The following is an 18,556-nucleotide window of genomic DNA, read 5'->3' as shown; positions in this document are numbered from 1 at the left end:
TTCCTCTGTTGCTCGTGTTGATGTTCTCATGCTTTGCTGTCACTAGGCTCTGGATCAGGTTTCTTGCTGCTTTTCAGTTTTCTTATTGCTGCTGTTTCCCAGAATGTCATTCTTCTATAGATTTTTGACCCAGTATTTACTTTCTAAAAAGTAGTTCTAAGTAGGTATTGATGTGATAATACAGGTTATGCTCCACTGCTTTAGTTACAGTAGTAGGGAAGTGATGAGCCTGTTTGTGAAAATCTTTTACAGTCTATTGCCTGGAGAAACCTGCTTCATATACTCCCAGGGTTAGGATTTGTTTCGTTTTGTAATTCCTTTGAATCAAAGTTGTGAAGGGAAAAGTCTTTTGAGGTTGCTGCTCAGTGGGTAGATAAGAACAATTTTTTTTTTACATTTTGCTTGCAACAAAATAGTAAACAACCAGAGTTTCTTTTGGAGAACAACCAATTCTTTTTTTTCAGCAACAGCATCTCCTACGTTTCAGGAATGCTTGTGGTTAAAAATGAATTCTGAAATTATTTTGACAGTGAAATAAAATACAAATCCTGGTTTCACAATGGTTTTTTTCTAAAGCAAGGCCTGGGAGGAGTTATTCTAGCTGTGAAAATTGGGGAGTGTTTTGCCATGCGTGAAGAAACTTCTCATATTATTCTCCTGTCACAACATGCGTTCTTCAAATGCTTGAGGAATTCCTTCAATCTAGGCTGAAAAAGGAATAGTTTGTGTACCATATCTATGTTGCATCTTGCTCCTGGATAAAATACAGACACCCTTCACACACAAAGTGCAAAGTACTCCATAGTACCTGACATAGATGTGCACACAAGACTTAGGCCTGTACTTTGCACTACTACTTAGTGGTTGGATGGATGCATAGTCAGTGTCCATGGTTTGCTTTTGGAACCACAGAGGCGGAATATGGCACATTTCAGGATTGGGGAATATATTTTCATCATCCAAACGTGTTCCAAAAGCTTTAATTTCCTATAGGAAGTTGCTGTTTCATACAGAATGATACTGGAAAGAGTTCTCTCTCTTTTTTTTGTTGTCTTCCTAAGAAGACTAGGTCCTGTAATGTATGGATGAAGTCTAGGACTGTCCTAGGAACTTCACTAAGGCTACTAACCTGATTATTTTGTATATGCCACAGAACAGCTGTGGGATGTCAAAAGCAAGACTGGCCAGTCTCAGAATTCTTAGAGCCAGTATCTAGAAGAGAAAAAGAATTATAAACAAGTTTTGACTGGAAACAGCAGAACAAATATTCCAAATTAGTTCTGAATATATTTTCTCCAATATTTTCAGAAATGACCAACCTGTTAGTGGCCTGACTCTAAGCATATCTGAGCACACACTCAGTATGTTATTTTTTGTGCCTATGTATACTTTTTCTTTCTTTTTGCTTCATCTAGTTTGACACTGTAATTGCAGAAGCGGCCAGCTTGATGTCCGGGAGCTGATCTCTCTCTACCCCTTCCTGTTGCCTACTTCCTCTTCATTTATACGGTCTCATCCCCCTCTACATGAGTATGCGGACCTAAACCAGCTGACTCAAGGGGACCAGGAGAAGATGACAAAATGCAAACGATTCCTCATGAGTTACCTGAATGAAGTCCGCAGCACAGAGGTCGCAAATGGCTACAAGGAAGATATTGACACAGCTTTACTCAAGCTGTATGCAGAGGCGAATCATGAAAGCCTGCTGGATCTGCTCGTTTCAGAGAACTTTTGTCTTTTAACAGATAGTGCTGCCTGGCTGGAAAAGCACAAAAAGTGAGTGGATTTTTTGAGTATCACATCTTTGAGACCAAAGGGAAATTTGTGTTAAATGCTGTTGGTTTCTAGAGCGGTGCGTTCAACTTCTTGTTTCTGTGCCTTCAAACAATTTGACCTGACTTGTCAGCATTTAGAAATGTTGATGCAAAGGTATTGACAGTCTGAGGTAAAGGAAATGTGTTCTGTCTTATGCTGATGAATACAGAATTTCCCTGAAAGTTTTTGTGTCCCAACACAAAAATGAAGGATTGGGATGAAAAAAAGTCAAGAAATTGTATGCCCTTTTGACAGTGTGAGAGTTAAATTGACACAGTAGTAGTACAGAATGAAAAGACACTTTAATGCATGCATCACATGAGGTAGAATCTTTGATTTAATTTCTTTTAATCTTCAAACTTTGTAATACAGCAGTAGCAACTACAGTGGTGAGGAAGAGTTTTTAATGGTGGGTAGTTTTCAGCTATTTCAGGTGTTTCATTAAATCCTCTATGCCATGCAAACCATGCCTGCAGACTTCTCCAAGTGTGAGTGGTAGAACCTTATTTCATGAGAATAGCTATTACAGAATTTTAGCAGTATTTTTATTGCAGTAAATACAAACCCCTCTGGAATGACACTCAACAGAGCTCTTCCTTGCCTGACTTGTTTTCATGGTGCAACAAGGACAAAAAAAAATTTGATAGTAAAACAGTTTTAAGTAAAAGCATCTTAATTGTTTTATTTGAAATTGGTAGGACAAATTCTAGTGATTTTAATATTATTTTCTCTTTTCTGTACAGGTATTTTGCCCTTGGTCTCCTATATCACTACAATGGTCAGGATGCTGCAGCACTTCAGGTTAGAATAAATATTTCAGTGTCATCTATAAACCATTCCAAAATATCAGTTTAGCTCTGAGATAAAAAACACGAGGTGCCTGTTTCTCTGTTCAAAGTATAGTGGGGTGTGTGTATATATACAAGAGAAACATGACCTAAGACTTAATAAATTAATATACTATATGTGAAAATCCTAAAGAGCTTACTGAAGATGACAGCATTATTTAGACACTTGTATGTTATTTTTTAAACATAACTGTGTACCAGAAAATAGGTTTGTACTCATAAAAGGCAGACAGAAGTACTAAAATAATCAAGAGATCACTTAAAACGTGTTTGAGGGCCTTGAGGAACCGATGTGCTGATTAATCTGTATACACACAGCAAAACTGTATTACAATCTTATGTCAGACATCAGCAGCAACTGAGCGTTTCTATTCTTGTCTGATGATGCACAGGGAATATGTTCTGTAGTCCTTCTGGGTACTGACTTTCTGATGTCACCAAGACATCAGTGGTTTGTAGACTGCAGACTAAACAGTTTTAAGATACCTATCTGCAAAGCTTTATCTAGAAAAAATACTATGTTCTTGATCAATAAGTAGTATGTAAGTCTCAAACCGTATCAAATAACTTGTTTACCTTACTGTGTGGCTTTTTTGAGTATGTTCATGCATTCAAGTCAGTTGTGCAATCAGTAACTTCCTGAGCAGAAAACTGGTAAGGACAACGAAAACAGTATATACCTTTGTCATGTGCAAGATATTTATGTTTAAAGGAACAAGATTTATTGCTAAACTGGTCTGGTAGATGTTAGCACCTTTTGTATTCTGACTATAACTTATATGGGAATTCACATTCTTCAGTCAAAATGAAAAAAAAGCCACAAATTAGGTTTTCTCCTAAATTGTTTATCATTTGCTTATACTCTTGCCCACACAGTAACAGTATCCCATGCACTGGAGAAAAGGACTTCTATCAAAAGCTTTCTTTGTGATTGGTGTATCTCCTCTTGAAGTATTCAGCCAGTCACTGAGTGAGAACCCATGTGATACAGGGTCGGAATTAGTTGAACATGACAGGTTCAGGAAAAGCCTATTATGGCTTAAATTTAATAACAAGTGAGGTCATTCACAATTGGTGTTCTTAGGAACTGTTTTTAATTTCACTAATACCAATGGCTAGTGCTAACTGTTACAGTAACTCACATAAATTTTGAGTTGGAATAGTTAGTATGTGATTTAAGCCCTTTAATCTGTATGTGGTTTTTGTTACAGTTATGGGTGAAAATAGTTGATGGAGACATTGAAGATTCTACACGTTCAGATCTCTATGAATATGTAGTAGACTTCCTTACGTTCTGCTCAGACCAAGATCTAGTGTGGAAATACTCTGAATGGGTTTTACAGAAAAATGAAGAGGTTTGTGATTGGTGTGCTTTTCACAGAATGTTGGTGTTTGGATATTCATTAACATTGTTCTATCTTGATAGCTAATTGGACCATTTTTGCAGAACATTTAGTGCCACTTAAATGTGTGGTCAGCGGAAGAAAACTTTCCAGATTTCTCAATCCTTCCATGTCTGTCTTAACAAATGCTAGTAATAATTGCCTCTTCTTCATAAACAAAGTTCATATAACTCTGTACAATGAAAGATACAGCATGCCTTCTGCTTTTCTTGATATCAAGCTTGATAATTTTCAGATCTTTAATGAAATGTCACCTAACAGTTTAACTGTTGCTGCTGTTTCTTTCTCTGAAGGATTCAAAGGGTGTATGCTAGCTGTGTGCAGTAGAATATGGAATAAATAGCCTTCATTTAAGACAAAATCTCTTTGTTACATGAATTAACCTAGTCCACCAGAATTTATATTTTCATCCATCAGTGTGCTATGCTGTTAAATGGGATGCTTGATGCAGTAGAAGACAGTCTGTGATGTTGGACCTTATCGCTACTTAAGATTAATTTAAAGCTCAGTTATTACATGCAACTTCTGGTCATTTACAGAAGTCTCTGTATATCATGACATTTGATAAGGTTGTAAACATTATGATGTCTAGCTTGAGCTTTCTTGCTGCAAAAGCTGGTCTCTTGTTCTGCTGGTATGCATATCTGTTCAATACTTTTTGTGGCTGGTGCAAGTTGTGCCCAGCAAGAAGGGTTAAAGGCTAGACACTGTGTATTCTGTGAAATTGAGGTTATGGAGAGAGGAGTGAGATCACAGTAAGCACAAGAGTGGTGGAATCTTGGTGGTATTAAGCAGGGGTTTGCACTGTCTTCCTGAATAATGTACTAACCAATTTGACAGTGCTATTTAATTAATCTATAAAATATAAAGGTTCCTAAATGCAATTAACTCTTTCTAGGTTGGCATACAGATTTTCACTAAAAGGCCTCTGGAAGAACAGGAGAAAAACAGCATTAATCCAGATGATATCATCAGTTGCCTTAACAAATACCCTAAAGCACATGTTAAGTATCTAGAACATCTAGTATTGGAAAGAAAAGTACAGGTAAGTCCTACAAGAGTACTAAAAATAGTCATGGTATACAGAATGCAGGCTATGACGGACAATTCTAGGGGGAAAAAAGCTAAAGTCTAGAACAAATAAGCATAACTTGAAGGCTTTCAGGTGTACTCAGAGAAGAGTAGGAGTAGTTTTAAGATTGAGTGATTTTTGAGAAGCTGAAGAGTGGATATCTGAGTTACAACTTTTCAACTCTGGTGATTACAAGATAGTTGCTTACCTTCAGATTTTTTTGGGTTTTATTGTATTCTTTGTTGTTTTTTTTTATTTGATTATTGCATGCTGTTTCACTCATGAGGTTCAAACCTCTGTCTGGTAAGATCATAGAAAAATGGTTGCTGTTGCAGTGGAGTAGGATTAGCAGTTGCTCAATATGCTGGAATTGCTAATGCAGCATTTTACTGATAGGTGTTTTGTCCTTCTGAAGAGATTTGAGTAAATAATGATAGGATTAAACCATGCACCTCTCACTGTAGAGTTCCAGACCGCTCTAGATGCTGAAAAGATGTGTTCACAAGTAGTAAGTGACAATGTAGTCTACTTTTTATATTTTTAAGCACAATGCAGAAGCAGCCAGACATTCTGATACTTGGATACAAGGCATTTTTAAGGATGGTAGAAGTTAACTTTAATGTACAAATAAAGCACAGAAATTGACATTGAAAGAGCTCAGCAGATCTGATTACTGGTTCACTCATTTATGTTCACCAAATACATGTTTGATCAATGGTTTCCCTCTGTCACTATTGCAAATGTGTCGAGACATGTGACACCATGACAGGTGGATTTTTCTAGTTTTTCAGGTCTTAGATATTTTCAAACAAACCTTTTGAGTTAAAAACATAGTGCCTCATAAAGTGCTTGCAACAGAAATAATTTATAATTAAATCTCCTTGCTAGTAAAGGCTGGGATTTAAATTTATCTTTAGAAACTACCAGATGATTGAGTGCTTTAGTGAGAATATTTAAAAAGGTCAAAACATTGACTTGTTTTGATGGATATTGGGTAGTGGGTAACAAGAAGTACTTTGCCCTCTGGTGGCTTTCTCAAATTTTATTGCAGAAATAGAAAGGGTCATGTACCTGAAAATCAGGGAAAATGAATTAGGTAAAAAATACTAATTTACAAGGAGAACAAAAGGAGAAGACACACTGGAGATGATACTTGTACTCAAAGGAGAAAGATTTGCTTTACTGCATTGACTTTCAGTTGGTGTGCTTGTTAAAGGAAATAACTTGCACAAGAAGAGCTGATGATAGAGCTTGTTTACTTAAGGTCAAATTGAGATTAGGAATAAGATGTTACATACATTTTAAAACTCTGTATTAATGAAATAGAGACTCACACATGGTAGGTAGTTTATCTTAGGAAGCTGGTCTGAGTAAGCTGTCTCTTTTAATATATTAATTTCAATACACTTCTGTGTAATTGCGTAAATATTCACTGCGCTAACTGGTGGGAGGAAAGGATTGTCTTTATAAACTTGAGCTAACATTGTTCTTTCCATCTGTAGAAAGAAAAGTACCATACTCATCTAGCTGTCTTGTACTTGGAGGCAATAATTCAACTGAAATCTATGACCACAGATAATTTTACAGAAACAACTGAACTGCTGTTTAAGCTACGCAGTCTTCTTCAGAAATCTGATCTTTATAGAATTCACTTTATTTTGGGTAAGATGAATGTTGTTTCTTATAAATGCTGTCTGTCAGTGCCAGCAGAAAACTAAAGTTCTCATCAGGACAGAAAACTAAACGATCTCAGGTTTCTAGGTGTATTTTGGTGCCAGGCTTGTCCATCAGTATTTCTAACAGACACAAGTTAATTTAGAATGCCTATTAGTGTTGTCTTCAATCTCCCATAGCTCATGCAGTAGAGTGGTGTGTTTTGCACTGCATCAAAGACACAATGCTGTAACCAGCTAGAAGAAAAACTTGTGTATGATTTTCACCTCAATTTATGGCCAGTTGCATTTCAGTGATGAGCATATAACTTTTTGCAATATAACCTTTTGCAAAGGGAAGGGTTACAATTGTTTGGGTTTTTTGTAAGCTCTCCCCTGAGAGCTGGGGTTCAAGCTAGACAAAAATACGGACATCTTTTGGAGTGAAAAGTGCAACATCCAGCTTGATGTTGGTATAAGGCAAGCAACAGCTGAGCTAAATTCTTTTTTCTTGGCCAATGCTTCTAATGGCTATTTCTAATACACTTTCAGAAGGATGATGGGGAAATTACTTGTTGCTGTACTGAAAGATGTGAAAAACTTTTCTGAAATTTATTGGAAAAATCCAAGGAATGTGGAAACAGCTGAGCAACAACTAAAATAATTTAATACTCCCTTGGCTTTCCAGTCAGCCATCTGGCAAATAAAGTACAAGTATAACATAGCCATTGAAATTCTTGCTCTTTTTTATCTTATTTTTGAGAGCAAGAGTTCCAAGATGGATTCTCTTGCAATCCATGTACTCTAAAGCACAGGTTTTCTTGCATGGCAATTCTTGTCTGACATAAATGTGAGATCAGTGCATGCTACTGTATTACAGAACCCCAGAATGTCAGGGACTGGACAGGACCTTGAAAGATCATCTAGTCCAGCCCCCTTTACCAGAGCAGGATCACCTCTACCAGATCACATTGGAATGTGTACAGATAATGTTTTGAATATCTCCAGAGAGTGAGACTCCACAACTGCCCTGGGCAGCATGTTCCAGTGTTCTGTCACCCTCACAGCAAAAAAATTCCTCCTGATGTTTCTGTGAGACCTCCTATGCCGCAGCTTCTACTCACTGCCCCTTGCACTGTCATTGGGCATCACTGAGCACAGCCTGGCTCCATCCTCCTGGCACTCACGCTTTACATATTTATGAACATTAATGAGGTCACTCCTCAGTCTCCTCCAGGCTAAAGAGCCACAGTTCCCAATATTTCGTCTCAATAACTACAACACTTGGGAGGAAGAAAAAAGCCATTGTATTTCCATAACTTTTACAGAAGTCTATGCCAATCTTTGGTTACCTGTACAGTAAGTACAGGATTTTCTACTTTATCTTGAAGTGCTAGATGAGCCTGCCTTTTTTCCCCTGCCTGTCTCTGGTGCTTTAACTTCAAGCTGTCAAATTGAATTAAGCATTTATAGTGTCCTTCCCTAAAGGGACTATTTGATATTTATTGTCTATTATAAACTTAAATCTACTGTGTAATTTTAATAATAGTGGGAGAGGCAGAGATATAATATAGATCAGCTTCATCTTGCAGTGTACCATAGATGATAGCAGTGTGGACAGGAACGTGCAAGACTGACAGCACTAGAGTTTGAAAGAGGTCTGAAAAGTCTTTTTCCTATATTTTGTGGTGGGCTTGTGCATTTGTTTGTATTGACTCTGGGAGAGAGAATAGTGTTCTCCACTGAACAAATACTGCCTTGTTTCTCATTTAACAGACAAAATCCAGGGCACAGATCTCCATATGGAAAGTGCAATTTTATATGGAAAGCTAGAAGAACATGAGAAAGCTTTGCATATTCTTGTCCATGAGTTAAAGGACTTCCATGCTGCTGAAGAGTATTGTATATGGAACTCTGAAAACAGAGATGTGCAGTACAGACGGAGGCTTTTCCATATGCTGCTGTCAGTGTATCTAAATCCAGGCACTTCGGATTGTGCTCTGATCATGGCTGCTGTGGATCTCTTGAATAACCATGCTGCTGAATTTGATGCAGCTCTAGTTTTGCAGGTGGTGCCTGACAGCTGGTCAGTGCAGCTCCTCTCTCCGTTCCTGACTGGAGCAGTGAGGCAAAGCATTCATACAAAGAGAATGACTCAAGCTGCACTTGGGTTAGCACAAGCTGAAAACTTAATCTACAAACACGAGAAGGTTGGTTGCTTGGTTTTGGTTTGTGGTTTTGGGGACATTTGGGTGTTTATGGGTTTGGTGTTTGTTTTGGGTTTGTTTTTTTTATTTTAATAGAGGCACTTCAGAGCTTTACAGTGTAGTCCTTTGATATACAATAATGAGTTTGAAGAATTCAGTCACAGCTGTCTTCATGTCCTTGGCAGTTTTTCTTACTACATTTATTAGTTTTTGCCATGACTACTAGATTCAAATCTTATACTTCCTCTGCAAAACAAAAAAAGGTGAGGGGCTTTGGTGAACTTCTGGACTGAATGAAATTGAATCTGGGATTTGCAGGTTAATGAAGTTCTTGCAGAAACTAACAAATGTGAGTTAACAGGGGTTTTTTTTTGTACAGAACTGTTGAAATTTGCAGAAAGGTTTACCCAGCACTTAGTCTTAAATGAAGCTTTTTAGTAACTTTTGTTAGGGGTAAATTCACTTGTGAAGAAAGCTTCACGAGTGCTCTATCTAGTAAGCTAGAGCTGTGCTGCTTAAAGCTCTCCTCAGGTTATTACATCTGTTAAGTTCTATTGATTATGGTATATCCAGCAGGATCTGTCTGGAATAAAAATACATCAGTACTCAGTTTGCTGTGGAGTTACCCTGTGAACTTGTTTAGAAAACTGCATCAGATGTGTGCATTAAATGTGTGTGCTTATTAAACTAAGAAAGTCGGGGAGGGAGGAAGAGAAAAAGAACAGTAACAAGCAAGCAGTACTTAAGAGGAAGCATGAAAATGACTACCAATGTGGAAACTGAATTCAAATTAAGTGGTTCGAGCTGTCTCTTCCTACCACCTCTATCATTGACCAGGTTTGTTCATTTGGTACAGATGAAATTATAGGCCTTGTAATTTCCTTTCCTTTCTTGCTAGATTTCACATTTGGATTTTTCCCCCCCCGTCTTTAGGTTAAACACAAAGGAGCCCCAATTCTTCTTTCAGACAAAAAGGTCTGTCAAGCGTGCCAAAATCCTTTCTGCGAGCCTGTATTCATAAGATACCCAAATGGGGGTATGGTCCACACACACTGTGCTGCAAACAGACATCTGAATTCAAACATGTCTCATCGCTCTTCCAGCTCCAGCAATCAGACTTGAAACACATTCTGGTCCCACAGGTTCCCATGACTTGTATCCCATTGGAAGTGGGCTGGAAAAAAGAACAAAGTGCAGCTACTTTTGGTATACATCAAGATGAACAAGTAGACCTTGGGTTAATGGGAAGACTTCCAGTAAATATGAAATATCACCACTTACCTTTTTTTTTTTCCTAAATGAATGTAAATAGAAAATTCACTACAAGGAATGGAGAGGTGCAAATATGGGCTCTGCTCTGCACAGTTAAAACAAGCCTTTTCTTGGGAGCAAGGAATGGAAGTTATGGAGGTGAGGCATCCCACTGTTTAAAGAAATGTCACTTTGCACTGAATGTGATGTTGATAAATCTACAGAGGTGGAGTTGGCATCTCTTGGAGTTGGAATTCTTTGAACATTACACGACAAGTCTGGCATCATGCAGCTTACTATCAAGACAAAACTGAGCGTTGGTTATGTTTGCTGCAGCATGTCTGCTTTTGGGCTGGATCATCTTCCCCAGGATCACATTATGAACTTGATTTTTGCTGTTACAAATTGTTGGGTTTCGATGCACTTTTCAGTACTCCCTCCACCCTTTCTCCTAAATAGGATTTAAATGTAAGCACTGGTCCATTAGGTTTCTACTCCTACAGTTAATGTCCTAAAAAAAGAGTGGAAACTAATAGCCTCAGTCAGACAGCTGTGCTTGGAAGTAAAAAAGGAAGCCAGATTGTCTGGTCAGGTGGTAGTCACTTTTATATGGGGGAAGAGACCTTAACTTTGATTTATTTATTAATATGCAAACACATGTACATACAGTTGAATAAATTGATCTTATAACATTCTAGAATTTCTTTGGAAGATTAATATGTAGCTGATATGGGAACTGTACAGGTTATGTGATAAATATTTGCTGTAACACCATAGGCAGGTTGTAACTCCGCAAGAACAAGGTTTGGGACTTGTGACTGACTTTGTGCAATCAAAATCATGGAAAGAAGGTGTAATTGGGAAGAAATCTACAAAGGTGCACTACAGGGGTACTGGATTTTTTTATATTCCATAAAACATTCTGCAAATGTAGGTTTTTCAAATAACAAAAACCCTTAACTGCCTTTAAGCATCCACATTTCTGTTTAATCGTGCTAAATCTGTCAATGTAAAAGAAGCAGCTTCCTACAAGAAAGATTCAAAAAATATGACTTGAAATAAAAGTTAAGTATTTCAAAGTCAAAACATTTCTTTTAGTTCTTTAATGCTGTAATAAATAACCTTGCTTACTGGCCAGCATTGTAACTGAGGTAGTACAGCTGCTCACTGTTTCAGCATTCCAAATTGGAGTGGAGCTTTTCAGCAAAGTGAGATATCTACATGTTATCTTCTAGATGGAGTCTTGGCAGAGGTTTCCTGATACTGACAAGTTGGTATATGAAACAGCCTTGTAAGCATAGTGCAACTTCCAGGAATGGGCAACCAGACTAGATCCAGAGGGTAAAAAAAAATCCGTTTCTTTTGTCTTTGAAACAAAAGACTTTTGGATCTTTGTTTCCTGAGTGTGGAATTAGGGAAGTATTGCTGTCGTGTTGGGTTTCAAAAATAAAATCCAAGTGAAAAAGATAGACCTGAGGATACTTTTCTTCATTCGGGCATGAGTGATTTGTTTGAGCTGCACTGCTATGAGCAGATTCTTCTGTATGTTGTGTTCAGTTTTCAAACCTTGTGTACCCAGCTGGCATTGGTGTCATAGACACATTTTTAGTTCCCTGTCCTCAAAATGTTTGGTGATAGAGAGGAAGAGATTTTTGCAAAGCTCTGACCACCCTCTCGCATGCAGTTCATAAGAAGTACTTCATTTTTCTGCAGGTATTCTCTTAGCTCCTTAGTAGGTAGGAACAACTTAATCAAAGACCACTCCATGACTAAGACTAATTTTAGCTACTATGTAGTGATGAACTTAGTCTTATCAACTGGCATTGCAGTGGATCAGAGCTCATATTCCAGACCACAAGCAAGTTCTTCATTATTACTACATGAAAGAGTATGTCTGTTTCAAAAAAAAAACCAGGAAAGTGGAACATGTCTTTATTAAGATTCACTACTTTCTCAGGTTGGTACTTCGGCTCAAATGCAGCAGTAACAATAATTGTACATGCAGAACAAACACAAATCAGAGTAATGCAAGGTAGCATATTTACAGCCATAAGTGGGCAAAAGGGTGATTAATATTAAAGCTGAAGGATCAAATTCTTCTAGTCCCTATGAACTGTGGACTGGAAAAATAGTGGCATTTGATGCATGCAGCGTTAGCTGCTGCTTTGTAAATTTCTATACTAGAACTCCTTTGGATTAACCAATATGCAAATCTCGTGGTAACAAAATGAAAAGGTAAAAAAAATAAACACACCCTGAGGCTGAGGCAGAGTAGGAGCTCAGCAGGGAAGTGGCTGGTGGAAGGTGCCTTGCCAGCGTGCATGCAGTGCTTGAGCAATTGTGACTGCATTCAACCAAAGGAGATGACAGCCTACATCAGAGTTGTGCATGAAATTATGTATTATTATCCCCAGAATGTTCACTAATGCATCTGCACTGAAACTCTTAGATAGGACAACTGCAGCACTCCTTAGGTAAGGAGACTTCACACAGGAGAACCCAAGTTCATTCCTCCTTTTACTTTGGACCTGTCAGCTTGCTCATTCTTGGTTTATACACCTGAATCCCCAGGACAGCACTGCTGCTGGGAGAAATTGCTCTAGTATGGCTGCAGCTGCAAGAAGAGAAAAAATGTTAATCTGGTTATTATCTGCTGACTGGATACATGAAGGAAGAGAGGCAGGGGAAGAGGGGATATTCCTTTGACCATCCATCCAGTCTGGAAATTAAATGGGTTCCGGGAGTATTAAACTTGAGGCCATCTTTTTGTTAGTTAGGGACTATAGGATATTAAGCCTGTCCTTGGAGAGAGGAGATTGTCAGAGTATTACTTGCTTTTTGTTTGTTTGTTTGTAACTTTTCCATCACTTTTTTTTTTCCAGTGACTTTCCTCCAAGCTTATGTGTGCAACCTAAACAGATTTTGGTTTGTTGTGGTCTGGTTGATTGGTTGGTTTGGTTTAAATGTGATAAGGTGTTTATGATTCAGGACATAACATATGAGAGTCTCTTACACAGATGTTTTTGCTGATACTGAGGCATGTTTGCTCCACACACAGCTGGTAATTGCTGAAGTACTGCAGCTCTGACTTTTGGTAATCCACTGCTTCAGTCACTAGTGCATACAAAAAGCACTCAAACCCTTTTCTGCTTTTTAGACTCTTCATGTCACCGCAGATATGGCATAGACAGCATCATAGGTAATTCCTCATATGCATTTTCCCCCTGAGACAAAAAGAGAGGAAAAATGCTAATGAGAAAAAATTGCCCCCAATCTGGCACTCTGCTAGAAGTAAAATTAATGGCTGTACATGTATGAGAAAATAATTGTTAACTCCTTGTTTCTGTGATGTAAAGGGATACATTGTTAATATTACAAGAGTACTGATATCAAAATCTAGAGAAGATAAGCCATTGGGTTTTGTCACACAGAGTGCACCACAGGTACCTGTGAACTGTCTTCTTCAGAGAGCCCGTACTGTGACTGCTGAGATGTGTGCAGGAGTTGGAGTTACAATGAGAATTTCTTGCTTTGCTCCAAAAACTTTCCAACCTTTGTCACCTGATTAATGCCATTTAATTGACATGAGCGTAAATCTCGAGGGTCCTGGGTGGACACCTGAGCACTTCTGTCTTTCATTAATAAAATGTCACTTTGTTGGGGCATCATGTGGGTGATGTAATAAAGTCAGTTGTGGAAAGGAATGGTAGAGAGGGAGTGTACACTTGTTTTCCAAGACCTTTATTAAGCATTCGAACACACAAGCATTAGCCTGACTGCTGAGTCTTTATACCAACATCTGTTTTTATAGGACTCCTATCCTAAATGACATTAAAAAATATTTTATAGGAGTTGTATCAAAAAAAACCTTTTTATTTCATTGCTCTTCCCAATTTGTGGCAGTGTCTATTCAGCATAACTCCTAAATGTTTTATTAACATCCTGCTGTTTATAATAGGCAGCAGCTAATACATTCTCATTGTGAGCTCTCCTACTGCCTGTATTTACTAATTAATTTTTCTTTTGCTGTAAAACACTTTGGGGCTTATGCCTTATGAACACTGATAATTAAATGTGCTGCTACTTTTGAAGAGAAAAAAAAAGGAAGGAAAAAAAAAGGTTAATGACATTCTGTGATGTCTGATTGGTGACAACACTGAAGTTCCCCTGCAGTAGGTTTGTTCAGATGGAAGTTTGTACTCTTAATGCTTTCTGAATTAATGGTTATGTTGGTGAATATACACAGCAGTATGCAGAATGTACAAATGTATAAATATGTTGATTTTTTTAATAAAAAACCCTTTTAATTATGTTTTGTCATTCATTCCTAGATATATAAACTGTGAGAGGAGAATGGCCAAGCGACTGAGGCAGAAAGATTCTTTCAGTGGCAGATAGAGGATTCATCTGGGTGTTTGACAGAGGTGGTCAGATGAAAAAAGCTGAATCAAGATAGTGCAGGGTGCTAATGAACATAAGTAAGAGCTCTTAAAAACGAGTGAATTTCACCTGGGGGAAGAAATCAGGTGCAAGCAGCTACTGCCGTTACAGATTGGGAAGATCTTGATCTTTGCCTCTCTGCAGTCAGTGCAATCTCTTCCATGATTGAATCCAACAGTTCCATGGTGGGTCTGATCGGTGATGGCTGCATGGAGCAAAACAAACAAAAGTATGCATGTGTTTTGAGAGGAAGACCTCAAAACAGCACCAGTGTCGATCTAGGGCTGTAGGCAGGTGCTTGAGAGCAGTAAAAGAAGAATCTGTTTCCAGGGACAGCTCTGGGACCAGGTAGCAAGTGAGTTTGATTTAGGGAAAACAGTGGTGTAAGTGCTGCCACAATTGGATGGTATCTGTTGTTATTACTGAAGATCATTCCCTGCCTAGGAGGCCAGAAGCAAAGCTACTGCCAGGGCCTAGGAGATGGCCCCTGGAAAGGGAGATTATTGTATCCCTGTGACGTGGAAATGAGGCTGGAACTTCTGTATTCTACAGCAGGGAGCTGATGTTCCTCATTTTCCTTCTTGCTGCTCAGAAGCAACATCCCTGATTTGGAGAAAGCTTGAGGGCCAAAGGGCCAAGCGCACCCCAACTTCCAACGAAGAGGCTAAGGCCACCACGGTGTGGCACTGCTGGTGAGGAAACTTGAGGGAAGGGAGGGTGATGAGGAGGCAGTGGTAAGGTAAGGAAACCAGTTGTCTCCAAGGGGAGGCATCAAGGAGGGACTGCAGAGAGGAAGTATAGAAAACGGAGAAACCTGTGTTTAGGACCTAATTCGGATGGATTTTAATCCCATACTGCAAGTGCTTGGGTCTTCTCTCTCTGCATCTTCTCTGACCAGGATAGAGTAGAAAACATGCATGTGACCAAAATATACTGAGAATGCTGGCTAGGAAGTAAAGTCAAGTGGTCAAGGCACTGCCTTTGGGCAGTGAGATAAGGGAAAACTGAGTGAAATGTGACTCAGCCCTAAAAAGCACATCACTGGAAGGCTCTTAATAGAATGTGGCAGTAACCAGGCAGGGGAAGAGGTGGTCACAGCTAAGTTTATGTATCATCGCAGGGTTGCACACCATGAGAGGGCAATACATCCATGTGTTTTGTGGATGTGATGGTTGTCCTGGCAAACTCCAAAATGGGCAGACTTCACTGAAACTGCATTTTTAATTTTGGTGTGAGTCAATCTGTCACCCTAATATTTTACTGCTCCTGAGCTGAACATCACTTGATTCTTTGCATATGCTTTTGAATTGCCAAGATCAGCTGTTTGTTTCAAGTTTGTGCAAACAATATGTTCACCTTTTGCTGCTGCATTTTATAGCCAAAAGGAAATTTGTATCAATAAATAATACTACTGAGCCTTGGCTGTGTGCCATTTGATAACTTGGTTTTAGCTGCAAGTGTGGCCTTGACAATATTGCACTGTTGTGTTTTTATTTGATATCTTAAAACTGAAAAACAAATGGGAACGTGCTCATTCCCCAGTTTGGTTTGTGCATTAAGAACTCATAGTGTGGTCAGAAAGAAAGGTGCAGAAGGAGGATTTAAGCAGTTCTTCCCTAATGTTCAGCTACTTCTCTAAAGCTGCTGCTTAGATGTGGTTCACATCATAGATGCATAGAATGGTTTGGGTTGGAAGAGACCTAAAATACCATCTAGTTCCAACTGCCCTGGCATGGCAAGAACACCTTCAACTAGACTAGGTTGCTGAAGACCTCATCCAACTTGGTCTTTAACATCTCCAAGGAGGGTGTATCCATGACCTCTCTACGCAACCTCTTCCAGAGTCTTGCCACTCTTAATGTAAAGAATTTCTTTCTAATACTCAGTACAGATCTGCCTTCCTCAAGCTTCAATTCATTCACACTTGTCCTATCATTACAAGCCCTTGTAACATGTCCCTTCCCAGCTTTCTTGTATGCCACTTTCAGGTACTCAGAAGCATAGATTGTATTATTTTTTGCCTTGTTCAGACAAAGGTCTGGATGTTGTGTGCCTGAGCTCTGCTCATATCTCTTGAAGCATCTTAGTGCTCTGGCAGTAGAGGAAATGACAAGCCCTTGAGCAAAGCAATGTAGCCACTAGCAATGTTGCAGATGTCTACTGGATGCTGAAGGCAGAATGTGCACTGCATGGCTGAGAAGTTGGCAGAGTGAAAAATCTACAAACAGAGCAGGAATTACAGTGAAGAGCTCTTCTATTGAAAACTCAGGTCTGTGGTCGTTTGGCAAGGTTTTAAAGCTCTGTAAGGTCAACATTGTTCCTTTGGCTGAAGCAGGGTCTGTAGGTGTGTTGGTGTGTGCTTAGCATGCTCTTGCAGAGGGTGTTTGGGTTGCAAGTGTCAGAGTGCAGCCTGACATGTAAAGTAATGAGAAAATGGTACTGCAACAAGCATCACTTCATTAGCTCAGCCATCAGGAAATAGACCCTGCAGAACCCTGGTTTGCATTTCTCCAACCACCCAGTGAATAGCAGAAAGGCAACACAGAAAACATCAACAAAAGCAGTTGTGGGTTTGACACAGTGGGATTTCATCTAGTTTTGCCTCTAGAGAGTGGTTAGAAAATGGTCTGTGCTAATTATCCAAATGGCAACTCCTTCCTAGACAAATAGTCAATAGAGCGTAGCTGAGTTTTGGCAGAAATGAGCCCCTATGGCCCAAGGACCATCGCTGCAGCACAGCATGGGGTCAGAGAGGCCAGGGCTGCCAAAAGAAAGCCAACGGTTGAATGCAGAGTGGGTTTCAGTAGGTAACAAGGCTAACAATCATAGTGCCTAAAAATCCAACAGCAGTCATGAATGATAATTGCCAGTAACCCTCTGAAGAGCCTGCCTTGAGACCATGCTACTGGTATCAAGTGAAACTGACCACCTCCATGGGTGTTAGAATCCCAGACAACTCTAGGCTCTCCAGAGACAGACTTGTTAGAGCCCAGCTCAAAGCAAGGTCAGTTTGTGCCTGGTTAGTTGTCTTGTTTTAGGCTAGTGCTGACAAGATTGAGGAGGTTCCAGGTATCTGCTGATCAGACAGGAAAGCAGTGCTTAAGCACCCACACGATTCTGGTGCATAAAGGCTTAAAAGAGCATCTGTCTTGGGGGAATTACATGGGGTTATTTTGTTTGTTAAATTCAAATATTACAGAAGACCTGAATAAACAGGGATTTTCTGGATCATAGTAAGCTACCAATGACAGTTTCAAAAATGTCTGTTTGCTGCTTCTCTGACCTGGAGGATAAATGTGTTATTAAAAAACCATGGATTTTATTTGATCTGCTTGGAAGTCAGACTGTATGCAAAGATGATGCAATCCCATTAGTCCTTGTAACATGCAGGGTTACTCTGCAGTGTCATGCCAGAAAGCTGCCAGAGTTTGACATAAGTATGGGTTTTTTTTTCACTTGAGCCAGAGGCAGCTGAAGATGGGAGGGAGGAGCACAGAATGGATTTCTATCTCCTTCTTTCACAAAATGTTATGCACTGGGGATTTATATTTGCAAAGCAGAAAGGAGGCTTTCATTTTTGTACTTGTTTGATCCATCTTTAGGTTTTAACTTGTCATCTTTATTTCAAAGTATCTTTGTGGCCCGTTGTGACACACTGATTTGTTGAGCAGAAGGCTTAGTGTTCCTCCTTCAAAACCTTCCCAAAGGCTCTTGTTCTGGACAGCAGCTGCTCAGTACAACCCTCCTAGATACTCCAGGCAGCGTGCCAGGAGTATTTCTGACAACAGTTGCTCATTCTGTGATGCTGAATGGCCATAGAAATGTGATAGTCGAAACTAAAACCTACAAGCTAAAGAAATCTCAATCC

At 39.2% G+C, this 18,556-nt stretch overlaps 1 protein-coding gene across 1 annotated transcript in view; it reads left to right on the top strand.

Moving 5' to 3' along the window:
- The window catches only part of TGFBRAP1 (transforming growth factor beta receptor associated protein 1), a 36,501-nt gene extending 21,943 nt beyond the window's left edge, over positions 1 to 14,558 (top strand). The window contains exons 6-12 of the mRNA XM_064143627.1: positions 1,435 to 1,776; positions 2,559 to 2,616; positions 3,875 to 4,018; positions 4,965 to 5,111; positions 6,641 to 6,800; positions 8,567 to 9,000; positions 9,931 to 14,558. Coding sequence (XP_063999697.1) covers positions 1,435 to 1,776; positions 2,559 to 2,616; positions 3,875 to 4,018; positions 4,965 to 5,111; positions 6,641 to 6,800; positions 8,567 to 9,000; positions 9,931 to 10,119 — 1,474 coding nt within the window. The 3' untranslated portion in view covers positions 10,120 to 14,558. The remainder of the gene's footprint in view (positions 1 to 1,434; positions 1,777 to 2,558; positions 2,617 to 3,874; positions 4,019 to 4,964; positions 5,112 to 6,640; positions 6,801 to 8,566; positions 9,001 to 9,930) is intronic.
- The last annotated feature ends 3,998 nt before the right edge of the window (positions 14,559 to 18,556 follow it).

This window comes from Pogoniulus pusillus, chromosome 5, assembly GCF_015220805.1.
Source record: "Pogoniulus pusillus isolate bPogPus1 chromosome 5, bPogPus1.pri, whole genome shotgun sequence".
NCBI lineage: Eukaryota > Metazoa > Chordata > Aves > Piciformes > Lybiidae > Pogoniulus > Pogoniulus pusillus.
Note: the sequence above shows the minus strand (reverse complement) of the source record. Positions and strands in the feature narration are given on the sequence as shown.